General features: G+C 43.2%; 2 protein-coding genes across 2 annotated transcripts in view; one reads left to right on the top strand and one right to left on the bottom strand.

Moving 5' to 3' along the window:
• Positions 1-16,824, bottom strand: part of LOC134349853 (F-box/WD repeat-containing protein 7-like) — a 239,931-nt gene that overhangs the window by 164,387 nt on the left and 58,720 nt on the right. Inside the window, exon 3 of the mRNA XM_063054804.1 lies at positions 16,008-16,220. Within this exon, the coding sequence (XP_062910874.1) occupies positions 16,008-16,220 (213 nt within the window). The remainder of the gene's footprint in view (positions 1-16,007; positions 16,221-16,824) is intronic.
• Positions 4,617-15,981, top strand: LOC134349854 (uncharacterized). The gene is made up of 2 exons (XM_063054806.1): positions 4,617-4,798; positions 4,918-15,981. Exon 2 carries the CDS (start codon positions 11,688-11,690, stop codon positions 12,768-12,770), a length of 1,083 nt encoding a protein of 360 aa, XP_062910876.1. The 5' UTR covers positions 4,617-4,798; positions 4,918-11,687; the 3' UTR covers positions 12,771-15,981.

The following is a 16,824-nucleotide window of genomic DNA, read 5'->3' as shown; positions in this document are numbered from 1 at the left end:
ACAGACTCCGTGAAACAAAAGATACAAGTGGTCCTAGTATCCCACTGATACAGTATCCCAGCTCTGAGATCTTCAATTTTTTATTTACCAGAGAACGTACATTTGCCAGCAAGATAGTCTGTACTGGGAGTTGAAAACCTCTTTTTTTTTTAAATGCACTATTAAACCAGTGCAACAACCTAGTCTTAAGGGGGCAGTCCCCTGGCCACAGGCAGATCGATTTCCATTGGTTTTGAGCAGCGATAGATTGTTTAATTGCATTAAAACATCATTACAAACTGTACAGACCTTAGATACAGCCATGGTTCTAAGCTGTGACAGGCTGAAATAGGAATATTTAATCGATTCCATTGGAGCTGCTGCTTCGAGTCGCCTTTAATCTGGCGCCACAGAAGTAGGAAGTAGTTTCTTTGTTTTGTGGTTGCCTGCAAGAAGATGAATCTCAAGGTTGTATAAGGTATACATACATCGATAATAAATGTACTTCGAATTTTGACTTTATCGCTAGTGGTGTACCTCACCTCAGATCTGGTGAAAGTGGGAATAGCCAGAACACAGGAATACATAACATATAAGAGCAGATTCAGAATCTGCACTGTCCAGCGGCAATTCCTCACAAAAAAACCTAATACAAACGTAGTTTGTAAAAAAGAGTCCTGACGAAGGGTCTCGGCCTGAAACGTCGACTGCACCTCTTCCTACAGATGCTGCCTGGCCTGCTGCGTTCACCAGCAACTTTGATGTGTGTTGGTTAATACAAACGTTTGTATATATTGAACAAATGAAGGTATAAGAGTAAAATTCAGACTGCACCAGCAGATCAAACAGATCTTGCAGCACCAGTTCACATATCTTTAAAGCAATCAGAGATCCTGAACACAATTCCCATTTAAAGTTTCAGTGGGAGAAAATGAAAGTACTCAATATCACTCAAAGGAAGTTCACCAGATCCCAGAAATACTTCCAAATTCAGATGACAGAAATAAAGCAAAGCTACTTGAATTAAAAGAACACAAATTGAAGGGAATCCAGATGTATTCAGAAATTAATTGACAAGGTTAACAAGCTACCGCATCACCTAATTACATTCAGTCATAGGAAGCAATACCTCTCTCCACATTAGAAAACTCCAATTCTGACTTCAAGTGTAAGATAATGTCACATTTCAACCTTCTAAATCCACACCTTCCTCTTTGCCTTTGTTAAAAGAAATGCAAAGCACACTGGAGAAGTGGCACACCATCTTTTCACTGCATCCTTTAAGCTTGACATTGACTTAACTTCTGTATTGATCAGTGTGCAGGCACTGAACCTTGCAGATATTGAAGATGGCTTCAGCAGCAGAGTTTCTGGGGACCTTGGATGGAGGTTGCACACTCACAACAGATGACTTCAACTTCAGTCACAGACCAAAGCAGAATACTTAACCTAACTGTTTAAAGGTGTACTGGGGAAATGCTCTACTTACTTATTCAAAGATTAGGAATAGTCAGCATGGCTTTGTGAAAGGCAGGTCGTGCCTTACGAGCCTGATTGAATTTTTTGAGGATGTGACTAAACACATTGATGAAGGAAGAGCAGTAGATGTAGTGTATATGGATTTCAGCAAGGCATTTGACAAGGTACCCCATGCAAGGCTTATTGAGAAAGTAAGGAAGCATGAGATCCAAGAGGACATTGCTTTGTGGATCCAGAACTGGCTTGCCCACAGAAGACAAAGAGTGGTTGTAGACGGGTCATATTCTGCATGGAGATTGGTGACCAGTGGTGTGCCTCAGGGATCTGTTCTGGGACCCCTTTTCTTCGTGATTTTTATAAATGACCTGGATGAGGAAGTGGAGGGATGGGTTAGTGAATTTGCTGATGACACAAAGGTTGGGGGTATTGTGGATAGTGTGGAGGGCTGTCGGAGATTACAGCGGGACACTGATAGGATTCAAAACTGGGCTGAAAAGTGGCAGATGGAGTTCAACCCAGAAAAGTTCATTTTGGTAGGTCAAATATGATGGCAGAATATAGCATTAATGGTAAGACTCTTGGCAGTGTGGAGGATCTTGGGGTCCGACTCCATAGGACACTCAAAGCAGCTGCGCAGGTTGACTCTATGGTTAAGAAGGCATACAGTGCATTGGCCTTCATCAAACTGTAGGATTGAGTTTAAGAGCCAAGAGGTAATGTTGCAGCTATATAGGACCCTGGTCAGACCCCACTTGGAGTACTGTGCTCAATTCTGGTCGCCTCACTACATTAAGGACGTGGAAACCAAAGAAAGGGTGCAGAGGAGATTTACAGGGATGTTACCTGGATTGGGGAGCATGTCTTATGAGAATAGGTTGAGTGAACTCGGTCTTTTCTCCTTGGAGCGACGGATGATGAGAGGTGACCTGTTAGAGGTGTACAAGCTAATGAGAGGCATTGATTGTGTGGATAGTCAGAGGCTTTTTCCCAGGGCTGAAATGGCTAGCACGAGAGGGCATAGTTTTAAGGTGCTTGGAAGTAGGTACAGAGGAGATGTCAGGGGTAAGTTTTTTTTACGCAGAGAGTGGTGAGTGTGTGGAATGGGCTGCCAGCAACAGTGGTGGAGGCGGTAACGATAGGGTCTTTTAAGAGACTCCTGGATAGGTACATGGAGCTTAGAAAAATCGAGGGCTATGGGTAAGCCTAGGTAGTTCTAGGGTACGGACATGTTTGGCACAGCTTTGTGGGCCGAGGGGCCTGTATTGTGCTGTAGGATTTCTATGTTTCTCTGTGTTTAAAGATACAGCACAGAATAGGCCCTTCCATTGCTTCAAGTTACACTGTCCAGCAACCACTGACTAAACCCTAGCCTACAACTGGTATGCCTTTGTACTGTAGGAAGAAACCAAAGGACGGAGAAAACATACATTCCACAGGAAGGACGCACTGATGAAGTTGGAACTGAGTCCAATGCTCCAAGCTGCAATAGTGTTCTGCTAACCACTGCATTGCTGTGGCATCTCACAGTATAAGCTCCATCTTACAGTAATGGCATTATAATGGTGCTCTTTTAAGATAGTATGTTGGAATGTATACTATTTTTTTAACAGTAGGCCACATCTGAGACAAGGTTTCTTTGTCAAGCAATGCCAGAGAAATTGAATAAATTATACCATCCACAACACCCATCCAACTCACCTTCCTCTTCACACTGTCCTCAGCCTTCTCCCCTGCCAGGGTGAGGCCAAACATAACTGAGAAGAACATTATTTAACATTCTGCTTGAACAGTCTGCAATCCCAATGCTATAAAGACTGAAACTTCCACTTGCACTCCATGGTCCCTTTTCTGCCCTTGTTCTTCAAGTTTCTCACAACCCATCACCAAGTTTCCCAGGTTTACTCCCTTCCCCAACTGCTTCCATCCACCCAACATCAAGTTCCACTTAGCACTTTTCTACCTTACCTGCGCCTTCCAGTCTCTGTTCCACCTCCACTCCCCCACGAGGCTCCATTTGTCCATCTCCCCCTCACCTGCTGCCACTTATTGCCTGCTTCACCCTTCCCGCCTGCCTCTTTCTACTGGCCATCTCTACACTCTCAAACTTGATGTAGTATCACAACCCAAAATGTCCACTGTTCTTCTGCCTCCAGATGCTGCCTGACAAACCGAGTTCCTTCAGCAGTTCGTTTTTTCCTCCAAGATTCCAGTAATTGCAGTCTGTGTCCACTGCACACAATAAAATGGTTGCTGTATTTCCACAATTCAAAAGATAATCAGTTGGCTGCACGTTATTCTGTGACATCCTAATACTGCTACAAAAACTATGAAAAAAATGAAAGAATATGCAAAGGGAAATGGGAAGTACAGTGAATTCTGGTTAATTGGGACAGACGGGATCAGTACATTTTGGCCCAATCAAGCAGGTGCCCCAATTTCCCAGTTTCATGCAAATATTTCAAAAGGTATAAAAAAGACAAACTACCACTTAACTCAGTAACAAATTATGTAAATTATACACAGAACAAATTAGAACATTATCAATACTACTACAGTACTATAAAACTATATACAACCAGTTGTAGAAATAACAAAATGAAGAATATGTAAATTAGCTATATCCCAGAGACAAAGTGGAATAGTATCATCTGACAAATATTTCAAATATTTTGTTGGAATTGAGAGTCCAGTCTTTCCAAACATTGACAGTCATTGATTACAAAAATAGGATCAATTTCTGTTCAAAGCCTTAGAATGTATTATATTTTATGCACCCATGTTTGAGTGTAATAGCATCATAAGTCCAGTTTCCATGGAGACAGTCTGCAGCTCTCACAGTTCCATCCACATTGACGCATTTAAACCGTGGGAGTTCAGAAAATAACCTCCCTTCCAGAAGGCAACATCTACAGTTTGTTTCTTCTGTACCAGTGAAAGCATAAAGAAGTAACAGAGCCCAAGGGTGTGTGCACACTGAATCTTTTCCCTTTGCATTGTGATATTTCACTGAGCCACTGATCTGGAGATCCCCTTCAGATTCTACCAAGATCAGTTATCAAAATCAATTTAACACCAGCACCCAGAAAAAACAGCATGATTCATATTGTCATTAAAACACTGACAGGTTCACTGCTGTAGTGTGGGAACTAAGAAACTGATTATATCTGACATTGTTCAGCATCAAAGGGGCACCTCCAATTTGGAGATTCAAATTGTAATGCTGCATTTCTGTTCCACTATGTTAATAGTATATAAATTTTACTTGAGAAGGAAACTACTACACTCACCTTGTCTACCAAGTCTTCCACCAAGATCTTTGGCTGAGTATCAATGCCCTTTGGTGAGCAAACTTAAATTAAAAGATTTTAATACACAAAATATGTAGTGCATTACATATACCAATTCTGCAAAAATTACAAGTTTAACAAAAAAGAACAATCCTCTGATTTTTTTTCTCAGAAGGTGAGCATTGCTGCAAGCCTAAAGTCAATCCAACTTGTTTTGGTGAAACCAGCTTTGGTGGAAAATACAGACAAATGCCATTTCCTGGGAAGCAGAGACCCATCGTCTGACGCTGTTAGCGGCGGATTTTGCATATGACTTCCAGAATAAAGCCACCTGTGTTGGGGACAGGCGAGATGGGGTATCTGGAATCACATACCCTAACCCGTGTAAAAAGGACATCAGTAACTTCAATAAAATAATAAACAGGGTCCCCATCTGTCGTCTGAATGCAGATTAATCCACAGCACTATTTCTGAGAATTTTGGCCAATATTTATAGAATCCCACAGCACTGAAGCAGGCCTTTCAGCTAAGCGGCCCGTGCCAACCAAGTGCCTATTATCTAAGCAAATCCCCTTTTCCCTTTTTCCCGCATACAGCTCATATTCCTCAATCTTTCCTATCAAGTACCTTTTAAATATTGTTAATGTATCTGTCTCAGTCACCTCCTCTGTTAATTGATTCCATGTACTGAACCCCCTCTGAGTGAAAATCCTGCCTCTCAAGTTCCTATTAAATATCTGTCCCTTCACTTTAAACCTGTGCCTTCTAGTCCCTCATACCCCAACCCTAACCATTCACCCCATCAAAGCTCCTCATGATCTTCTTTAAAAGGTCACTGCTCAGTCTGCTACAGTCCCAAGGAAGAAGTTCCAACCTGCTCAACATCTCTCTTACCACTCAGACCCTTGATTGTTCCAGCAACATCCTCAAATCTCCTCTCACTCTTACCAGTTCATTGGCATCTTTCCTATAGCTGGGTGACCAAAACTGAACACAATGATCCAAATGCAGCCTCACCAATATCTTGTCCAACTGCAACACAACAACCCAACTTCTATACTTGTACAACTCCTCTGGGTGAAGGAGGCCAGGGTGTCAACACCATTCTTCACCACCCTTTCTATCTGCAATCCTGCCTTCAGAAACCATTTACTTGCACTTCTAAGTCCCTCTGTTCTTCAACACTAATATGGACAATCCCCAAAACCTCCCCATTAATCTCAAGGACTAAAGTCTTCATGTCTTTCTCCACAGTAAAAATACAAAAATACTCATTGAGGGCCTCACCGACTCCTAAAAATTTTTCAATGAGAAGAGGCACAGAAAGAATGGATAGCCAGCATCTGCTTCCTAGGCTGGAAATGGTGAATATGAGAGAACATAATTTTAAGGTGATTGGAAGAAAGTATAGAGGGATGTCACAGGATGTTTTTAGTTTTACACAACTGGTAGGTGCTTGGAACATGCTGCCAGGAGTGGTGTTAGTGGCAGATACATTAGAGACAGTTAAGAAACTCAGATAAGCACATGGATGAAAGAAAAATGGATGGCTATGGATAGATTATAAGGTTGGCAAAATATTGTGGGCTAATATGTTCTATATGGATAGTCTAGGGAAAGTGGGTTTCTTTGCTGAACTTAGCTGTCTACGAGGTTCATAACAATAGCTTTGGGACAGGTTACTGTTCAGAGACAGGGATGAGCGAGAGTTAGAGAGAAGAGCTAGGGGCAGGTGCCAGTGCAGAAGGCCAGCAAATCCTGTGGACAGATGTCAGGTCGGCAGGCACTAAGGGTGAAGACCATCAATTCCAGTGGTCAATGACCGAGGTTGGCATGCCCCATAGATGAGGGCTGGTTACTCCCTTATTGGAGGTCGTGTGGTCAGGAGGCATGAGCACTAGTGCCCCTCACTCCCCCCCAGGTTACAGAGTCCCAGGACTGGAAGCCCATGAGAATCCTAGTTTGTGGGCTGGATTTCCAAGCCTTATGGTCAGTGATTCTTGGGGTCAAACCAAAGGTTGAAGACTGAAGTTGGCGAGTTCAAAAGTTTAGGCCTGGTGGTCAAAGCCACCTGGGCTTGTGTTCTGTTGAACATGGTGGGTAAGTTATGTACATTGGCACCATAATGTGTGATGACACTTGTGGGCTACCCCTAGCACATACTTTGGTTGTGTTGATTGTTAACTCAATATGTTTCAAAGTACATGTGATAAAGCATCTGAATCTGATGAGGTGATTTGATGGATATTTTCCAAATCAAGAAATGAAAAGTGCAAAGCGCTTTCTATTGGTAGGTTAGAGTGATGAATTTCATAATCACAGAAGGTGGCATACACTGGAATTCACCACCCAGCAACATCATTAGATGCAAATTTAATTGTTATTTCTGAAAAAGGAAGATACATTGATAGATAGAAAACCACAGGAGCACAGGGAAAGAAATAGGGAATAGGACTCCCCCCACTGTCAACCTTATCCCTGTCTCTTGTAACTTAATATACCTTTATCAAGACCCCTTAAGCCTCTGACACTCCATAAGACATAGGAACAGAATGAGGCCATTCGGCCTTTGAGTCTGCTCCACCATTCCATCATTTATTATCCCTCTCAACCTCATTCTCCAGCTTTCTCCCCGTAACCTCTGACGCCCTGACTAATCAAGAACCTATCAACCTCTTCTTTAAATATACTCAATGACGCGGCCTCCAAAGTCATCTGTGACAATAAGTTTCACCGATTCACCTAAAGAAAATGGCTACAGAAATTCCTCATCCCTGCTCTAAATGGATGTTCCTCTATTCTGAAGCTGTATTCTCTGGTCCTAAACTACCCCACTAAGGAAACAACCCAACCTCTCCACATGTACTCTTTCTAGTCCTTTCAACATTTGATAGCTGTCAATAAGATTCCCTTCACTCTTCTAAATTCCAGCAAGTACAGGCCCAGAGCCAAACACTCCTCCTACATTAACCCTTTAGTTCCCACAACCAATCCAGTTTCCAGAGAAAACAATCAAAGATTGTCCAATCTTCCCTTATAAATCTGCCTTCCTATGAATACTATATATACTATGAATCCTTTCTCTTGTTCAACAGAATGTAGTGTAAACTTTGTGAATATGTTGCTTAAAAATGTTGCTTCAGTGTTAATAGCAACATTGCAAGTTGTGAGGCATCAGCAAAACTCTCTGCCACTGAATTCCCAGACTGGCCATTCACAGGCTCAGGTTACTGTGAGTGCCATGCAACTGGTAAGAGAGATGCCTTTGTGACTTCCACCACATGGTCACCACAAGCTGGAAGAGTGTCTCCACCCTGGACAATAACACAAATCACCTGTTGGCTGCTTTAATCTAAAGACTAGAATTTAGCCAAATCAGAGAAAACCACAGTAGCTGGAGGAATGGTGCACAAGCCAGCAGTGATGATGGAGAAAGAGCTACTTCATTTTGATCAGATCACAAAGATCATCTAGCCCAGACTCAGAAGACTGCTTTGGTTCTGTGTTACTGATCTACACAACACATATACCATCTATAAGACAACAAGACACAGGTGCAGAAAGAGGCCATTCAACCTGCTCGGCCATGCCATCATGGTTGATTTATTATCCATCTCAATCCCATTTTCCTGCCTTCCCATAATCTTTGATGCCCTTACTAATCAACAGCCTATCAACCTCTGCTTTAAATATACAGCCATCTGCAGCAAAGAATTCCAAAGATTCACCATCCTCTGGCTAAAGGAATTATTCATCTCTTCGAGAAGGACATGCTTCTATTCTGAAGTTGTGTCCTCTGGTCTTAGGCTTACTCACTATTGGAAATATCCATGACCCAACATTCAAACACAAAGCCTAGCTGCTTAAATCTTAACATTTAGAATGGCCTTATTTATTTTCCCGTGGCAGGTACCTACAACAACTTTAGAACAGTAAAATGGAAAATAAATCTGTTGCAGGCAGAATAAAAACAAAATCAGAGCTTAGAATTAAAGGGAAAGGGAAAAGGCAGTTACAAACAAACTATACTGATATTCAATAATTCTCCAGCATCTGGCAAAAGGCTTTTTCATCCAGTTGCTAGAAATACACAGGGATTCCACTAATTCACCCTGAAACCAAACACTGTTCAAACTAGATAAAGATACTACACTTCCTCTAATCCCTGATGTAAACAACTCGTAGATCAGCTTCTGAAACACGCATTTGATTTGACTTTTTTCTTGAATATAAATGGTCCAACTGAGGCATATAAACATATAGTGAAGCCTGATTACCCAAGGATTGCTCTGTTCACAAAAAAATTGGCTGTAGTGCAAAGATTTAAATCTGAATTACAAGCATCTTGCTATTGTTAACAGGTCACCTAAAAGCAGTAGTGGATAAAGTAGCATCATTTATGTGATACCTCAATACTATACACTATCCTCGGTTTCTCTGAAGTTGAATTGAATTGACTTTAATACTTACATTCTTCATAAACATGAGGAGTAAAAATCATTACGTTACGCCTCTGTCTAAACGTGCAATTTGTTGTACTTTATAATAAATAGTATGTTCAACAAGACAGTCAGTATAACATAAAATTACAGTTGAGTCAGCATGAATTAATCAGTCTGATGACCTGGTGGAAGAAGCTGTCCCAGAGCCTGTTGGCCCTGGTTTTTATGCTGCGATACCATTTCGTGGATGGTAGTATCTGGAACAGTTTGTGGTTGGGGTGACTTGAGTCCCCAGTGATCCTACGGGCCCTTTTCACACACCTGTCTCCGTAAATGTCCTGAATAGTGGGAGGTTCACATTTACAGATGCGCTGGGCTGTCCACACAGAGTCCTGATGATCTAGGGAAGTACAGTTCCCATACCAGGCAGTGATGCAGCTAGTCAGGATGCTCTCAATTGTGCCCCTGTAGAAAGTTCTTAGGATTTCGGGGCCTATACTAAACTTCTTCAACCGTCTGAGGTGAAAGAGGCACTGTTGTGCCTTTTTAGTAAATGCAACTTTGCTGGATCAAATAACGACAGCACAAAAAGATCGTTACTTATCTTTTCACTCGTTTATTTCTTCGAGCTCAGCCAGCGAGTGAACTTAGACCTGACATCAGGGAGAGACCCTTTCTCATCTCCCCAGCGGTTCTACAAGTTCATTGCCCGATGTCAGAATTGCCAGTGTGACGACAAACCAAGTTATCAGACGATTGATGCTAATGAGAGAGATAAGGGAGACAATGGAGAAACGTTCAAAATGTTAATGAGAGAGGAGTAAGAGAACGGAAAAGAAACACAATTCAGAGTATTGACAGACCGGTTGCTTTGAACCTGAACTGTTTGAAGTTCGATGGACAGGCGATACCCCAGCAGGGGGATAAAAAGAACAGGTTCGCTAAGGCACGGGACACACCACGAGATCACGAGACCCTGGAAGAGTGGTGTGCCCCCACAAATTGGTATAGAGTTTGGAGGTCCGGTTTGTGGGAACCGACCATAGAAGCACAGGGTGCAAAGGTACGATCGGTGGGAACCTGGTGTGTGTGTGTCCGCCCTTGCCTGGGTGCCGGGTTCACCGCGGAAGAACAGTCATATCCGGAACGGAGAGGTCACAGTCGGTCACCACAGCGGGATAGAAGACATAAAAGGGTCCACCCGAAACCAACTGCGAAGAACGAAGGTCTGCCTGAATCAAATTTGCCTCTCTCTCTCGCTGACGGTACAACAGCGATTACTGCGAACTGTACTAAGCTGAACTGATCTCCGCGTCACTTAAGACTGATCATTTTACCCCTAGACTGCGATAGAACTTGGTTGATTCCTATTACCCTAGTTCTGTGTACGTGGGTGTTTTATCATTGCTAAACTTTTGCATTTATATCCTTATAATTAGAGTACTGTATTACTTACTTCTTTAATAAAACTTCATTAGTTCCCAGTAATCCAGACTCCAACGCGTGGTCCATTTCTGCTGGTTTGGCAACCCAGTTACAGGGTACGTAACATAAGTGGGGATCTCGTCCGGGATTTTGAACGCCAAATTTGGGGACTGGGTAAATTGATTGGGTAAAAATTCCCGAAAGAAAGAAAGGGCAAACAGCAGAAATGGAGATTGAGGAATTTCTAAAGGCGCCAACCTTGGAGGCATTAGAGGATGCCAGGAAATCAGAATTGGCAACTGTTGCCAAACGGTTGAATCTTTTTAAGGGGAAGTCGACAATGAGGAGAGCGGAGCTGCACAGAGCTATCGTAGAGCATTATGTATCTAAAGGTGTGTTTCCCCAAGGGGAGCTGGAGGTGGTATCTATGGGCAAACCTGGTGGAGAGGCAGTACAGCTGCAGATGGAAAAATTGAGACTTGAGTACGAGTTCCGGGTAAAACAGTTGGAACGAGAAGAGAGAGACAGGCAGTTAGAACGGCAAGCGAGAGAGAAACAGAAGAACAGGGAATTTGAGCTGGAGAAGTTAAGGATGACGCTAGCGCAGGGCCCCATGCCGAACCAAGATGGAGGGTTCAGGGCGACCCAGGAGGTTAGGCTGGTTCCCCCATTTGAGGAGGCCAATGTTGATCGGTACTTTCTACATTTGAAAAAGTCGCTGCAAGTCAGGACTGGCCGAGGGATAAGTGGGCTGTTTTGCTTCAGAGCGTACTTAAAGGGAAGGCTCAGCAAGCTTACTCCGCATTGTACGCAGAAGATGCCCAGAGGTATGATGTGGTGAAAGATGCGATACTCAGGATCTATGAGTTGGTCCCGGAGGCATACCGGCAGAGGTTCCGGAATGTGAGGAAGCAATGGGGCCGCACGTATTTAGAGTTTGCCCGTGAGATGCAGATGTATTGTGAGCATTGGTGCGCCTCAAAAGGGGTCAATGGGGATTATGACAGACTGCTACAGCTAATACTGATTGAGCAGTTTAAAGGTTGTGTCCCTGAAGGTATGAGGCCCTATCTAGATGAGAGAAAGAGGCAGAACCTTAGCCGCAACTGCTAAGTTAGCGGATGAGTACGTGTTGACACACAAAGTGAAGTTTAACCCGAGTAAAAGCTACCAGAAGGGTAGTCAAGAGGGCGGAGAGAGTCCGCCAGAAAAGCCAGAAAGTAAGCCGGGGACTAGTGAAAAGGATAAGGAAGACTGGGAGCAGTTTGGTAGGAAGTCTTCTGGGGTCGTATGCCATAATTGTGGGAAAGCCGGTCACTTTGTGTCCAGGTGCTTTGCCCCAAAGAAGGAGACGGGGAAAGGAAAAACGACGATTCCGACTGGCTGTATTGAGCTGGCAAACAAACCGCTAGGGGAGAAGAGGTCTGATAAAGTTCAGGAAGGGCGCGAGAAGTTTATTTCGGCCGGATTGGTGTCGGTGAAGGAGGGGTTAAACCCGGTCCCAGTACGGATCTGGAGAGACAGTGGGGCTTGTCAGTCATTGATCTTAAAGAGTGTGTTAGACTTTAGTTCAGAGACCCAGACTGGGGAAGTCAGGGTGATAAAAGGCATTGGGAAAGGGACTGAAGCAGTACCTTTGCACCAGATACACCTAAAAAGCGACTTGGTCTCTGGATCGGTCACGATAGGGGTGAGGTCCGAATTACCGATGGATGACGTGGAGGTCTTACTCGGTAATGACCTCGCCGGCAGAAATGTGTACTCAGCAGTAAAACTGACAAGCCAGCCTGCCAGCATTGAGGCCCCGCCCATGGACTCACAGGTTTATCCCATTTGCGCAGTGACTTGGCGCATGTCCAGAAAGGCTGCCGAAGCGAATGTAGATTTAGCTGAGACGTTTTTACCAGCCTTGTACCAAGAGGGGTTAGAAAGTGAGAAGAAGGAGCATAGTGAAGCGGAAGGAAGTGAGGGAGTTGAGGTAGACGTATCATTAGCAAGGAAGGAATTTATACAGGTACAGGAACGAGACAAGGAGCTAATGGTTTTGACGGAGACAGCTCTCTCCGAAGCAGAATTAAAAAGGGAGCCAGTGGGCTATTATGTGAAGGAGGGAGTACTAATGAGGAAATGGAGACCAAAGTACCGCGCTCGCAGATGAGGAATGGGTGGTGGTGCACCAGGTGGTACTGCCGAAAATTTATAGGGACGAGATTTTTAACCTGGCCCACAAGATACCCCTCGGTGGACATTTTGGGGCGAGGAAAACAGTCGATAGAATCATGAAAAGAGTTTTACTGGCCGCACATGAGGAAGGATGCTATTGACTATTATAGACATGAGCTAACACAGTTAGAGTCTATTGATATGTTAACAGCTTGCCACGATAAGCGAGCAGACCTAGTCGGTGTTATCACGAAAATTAATGAGGCTAGGGTGCCACCAGATAAAGGGAAAACCCATTTTGAAAAGATAAGTATGGTGCCAACCAGATGGGAGAACTCAATTGTTTTGGACAACTTTGCTGATAAGGTCTCTCCCTTAACCCCCGAACAGAGCGAGCCACTGAGAAAGCTAATTAACCGTCACGCAGACGTATGTCCGGATGTCCCGAGGCGATGCAAAGAGCCGGTACCTGGTGTTGTCACATCAGGTCAGCCTAGTGAGCAACACCCCTATAGGATGATTAATTCAGCGACAAAAGGGCTAAAGAACGCAGAAGCGTATATTGACGATTTACTGGTCTGGAGTGACACATGGGAGGAGCACATTGTGGTAGTAGAGGAGCTGTTTAAGAGGCTGTCGGAAGCCAACCTGACAGTGAACCTCACAAAAAGTAAATTTGGCCACGGGAAGGTCACTTATCTGGGATTTGTGGTAGGACAGGGCAGCTGGCACCAATGCAGGCTAAGGCGCAGGCTATCTCTGAAGTCCCCACCCCGACAGACAAGACAGCCCTGAGAAGGTTCTTGGGGATGGTGGGGTACGATCAGAAGTTTTACAAAAACTTTGCGGATATTACCCTCCCTCTTACTAAGCTTTTGCCAAAGAATGCAAAGTTTGTGTGGGACGACCTTTGTTATATTTGTCCAGCACGGAAACCACTGATAATTTACACTGATCACAACCCATTAGTGTTTTTGGCCACTATGAGGGATAAAAACAAAAGGTTGCTAAGTTGGAGCCTGGTCTTACGGGAATTTGATATTAAAATAACACATATAAAAGGAACGGACAATGTAATTGCTGACTGTCTGTCAAGGTGTTGAAAACTTAAAGTTCTCTGTATTAGCCAAATAGCTGATGACCCTGTATATTAGTGTGTATCTAATAATGTATTCATGCCCATAATTTTTATCCCGGTAAAAATCCTTTGAAGGGTAGGGGTGTGACGACAAACCAAGTTATCAGACGATTGATGCTAATGAGAGAAATAAGGGAGACAATGGAGAAACGTTCAAAATGTTAATGAGAGAGGAGAAAGAGATAACGGAAAAGAAACACAATTCAGAGTATTAACAGACCAGTTGCTTTGAACCTGAACTGTTTGAAGTTTGATGGACAGGCGATACCCCAGCAGGGGGATAAAAAGAACAGGTTCACTAAGGCACGGGACACACCACGAGATCACGAGATAACGAGACCCTGGAAGAGCAGTGTGCCCCCACAAGTTGGTATAGAGTTTGGAGGTCCGGTTTGTGGGAACCGACCATAGACGCACAGGGTGCAAAGGTACGATCGGTGGGAACCTGGTGTGTGTGTCCGCCCTTGCCTGGGTGCTGGGTTCACCGCGGAAGAACAGTCGTATCCGGAACGGAGGGGTCACAGTCGGTCACCACAGCAGGATAGAAGACATAAAAGGGTCCACCCGAAACCAACTGCGAAGAACATCAAAGGTCTGCCTGAATCAAATTTGCCTCTCTCTCTCCAACAGCACAACAGCGATTACTGCGAACTGACTAAGCTGAACTGAACTCTGCGTCACTTAAGACTGATCATTTTACCCCTAGACTGCGATAGAGCTTGGTTGATTCCTATTACCCTAGTTCTGTATACATGTGTGTTTTATCATTGCTAACCTGTTGCATTTATATCCTTACGTTTAGAGTACTGTGTTATTTATTTCTTTAATAAAACTTTATTAGTTCCCAGTAATCCAGACTCCAACGCGTGGTCCATTTCTGCTGGTTTGGCAACCCAGGTACGGGGTACGTAACACCAGAAGTTATAAGGCCACTGATACACAAGAACAATCAGTTTGATAACCATTCCGGTCAAGTCAATGGACTACTGAAACAGAAGTACAATCAATTTGTTAGACACTCCAGCCATCTAAATTAAAGAAAAGAATGTACTACCTGGTTTGCTGGAGCCACAATTTAATTACAAAGATAAGAACATCCATCAAATTTATGCTTTAATTAAGAAAGCAATGTTCTGTCTAATTTCCATCAGGAAATGCTTTTTGTCAAAATCAAAAGGTGTGAAAAGCCCAGAGACATCTATGTGGATCTGGGCAAACTTTAACCCTTATTTTGCTCCAAAGAAGGCAGCTGTGAGACATTATTCAAACACACTGCAGTCACAGACATATTCAGTACTTAATTCGTTGTTTACAGGGATCTGAGAATCCCCCATTCCTTTAAACTTAATCATTTTCACCACACAGCTAGTATGTACAGACCACGTGAGATCCTCAGTGATGTGTATGCCAAGGAACTTGAAGCTAATATTTCATTCTACCCCTGCATTAGCTTTTGTCCCAGAGGCTCACAAATTCAGACATAAATTTATAGAACTATTCAACAATGCATCCAAACTTTCTCAATATCAGAATCCACCTTCTGCACCATCTCCATAACAATGAACACATTTCTATTTAATACCCATCCTTACTTTTTACTTCCATTCCTGGTTAATACATTTTCTTTTCACTAAATAAAGTCTCCAGCACACTTTCTGAGATGTGAAGGGCATTGTAATTATCCACAGTTTCTCCAGTTCCACGTCTGACCAACATCAGACGGAAAGTTGTGCTGGATAGGTAGATAAATAGAAATAGCTTGGGCCAGGATTAACTCTTCTCATTCAAAACCAGGACAACACTGAAGGAATTTTCTCTCCTGTTCTTTAGATACCGATAGCATTGACTAAATATGGTGCCACAAAAATACTATCAGATTCCAGTAAAAAATCCTCTTACAGTTATGTTGACAGAATACATACTTGCAGTGAGACCAGTGGTCACCATTTTGTCCTGGACCATATAACCAAGTGCACATTTCAGTTTAGAAAATAAAAGTTCAAAATATGACAGAAAGCTGTCAATAATCACCAGATTTTAATATCACTTCACAGGAGGTCCTCAGACTGCCGCCTTGCGCTTACTTCCTCTTACCTTGGGCTTCACACGCCGGACCACGCCTTTGCCCTCTGCTTCCTGAACAAAATCCGCAACAAAATAATAATACGACTCTCCACAGTCGTCTTCAATGCCGTCAGCTGTGTCACTTAGGTCACCTTGTCTCTCGTCGATTTCTTCATTCTCTCCTTCCTGCCAGCCACCATCAACTCCACTCTCCTCTTCCACTGCACCTCCATCAGAGAAGCTCTGACCAAGACAAACAAAAAGAGTTGTCAGTATTGCTGCAATTCAAGCCTGCTGCAAATTAAGCCATTGGTTACGAAGCACAAGTGATAACTGACCAGTTTTGCAAGCTGGTTCAAAGTTCAAGAATGTAAATTTATTATCAAAGTAGTATATGTCACCATAAATTACCCTGACATTCGCAAAGTAGATACAAAGAAACACAACAGAATCGGTGAAAAACTACACATGACAAAGATAAACAAACAGCCTATGTGAAAAGATGACATATTGTGCAAATACAAAAAATAAAAACAAAGTAATAAATGACAAGTAATACTGAAAATGTGTTGCCGAGTCCTTGAAAATCAGTCCATAGGTTCAGTGTCCAGTGTTGGGGGTGAGTGAAGCCACAGAATGCACTTGTATGAGAATACCTAATGAAAAGCAATTTGATTAACATCTTCACAGAATCACTCAAAAGATTGATGCAGGCCCTCCTCCGCTTTTGATCAACTGACACGGTCAATCCATACATCCAAAGTAGCATTTGGAAGAATGGTGAATGTGAACTTCCTGGCAGCTGGAGAGCTGCAGGCATCTTCAGTGCGGCAACTTAGTTTACAGC

Source organism: Mobula hypostoma, chromosome 7 (genome assembly GCF_963921235.1).
Source record: "Mobula hypostoma chromosome 7, sMobHyp1.1, whole genome shotgun sequence".
NCBI lineage: Eukaryota > Metazoa > Chordata > Chondrichthyes > Myliobatiformes > Myliobatidae > Mobula > Mobula hypostoma.
The sequence above is the reverse complement of the archived record's forward strand: the minus strand, read 5'-3'. Positions and strand labels throughout refer to the sequence as shown.

Bases quoted from the DNA above. Each gene is read 5' to 3' on its own strand.
- LOC134349854 (XM_063054806.1), top strand. From the start codon at position 11,688: ATGAGAGAAAGAGGCAGAACCTTAGCCGCAACTGCTAAGTTAGCGGAT.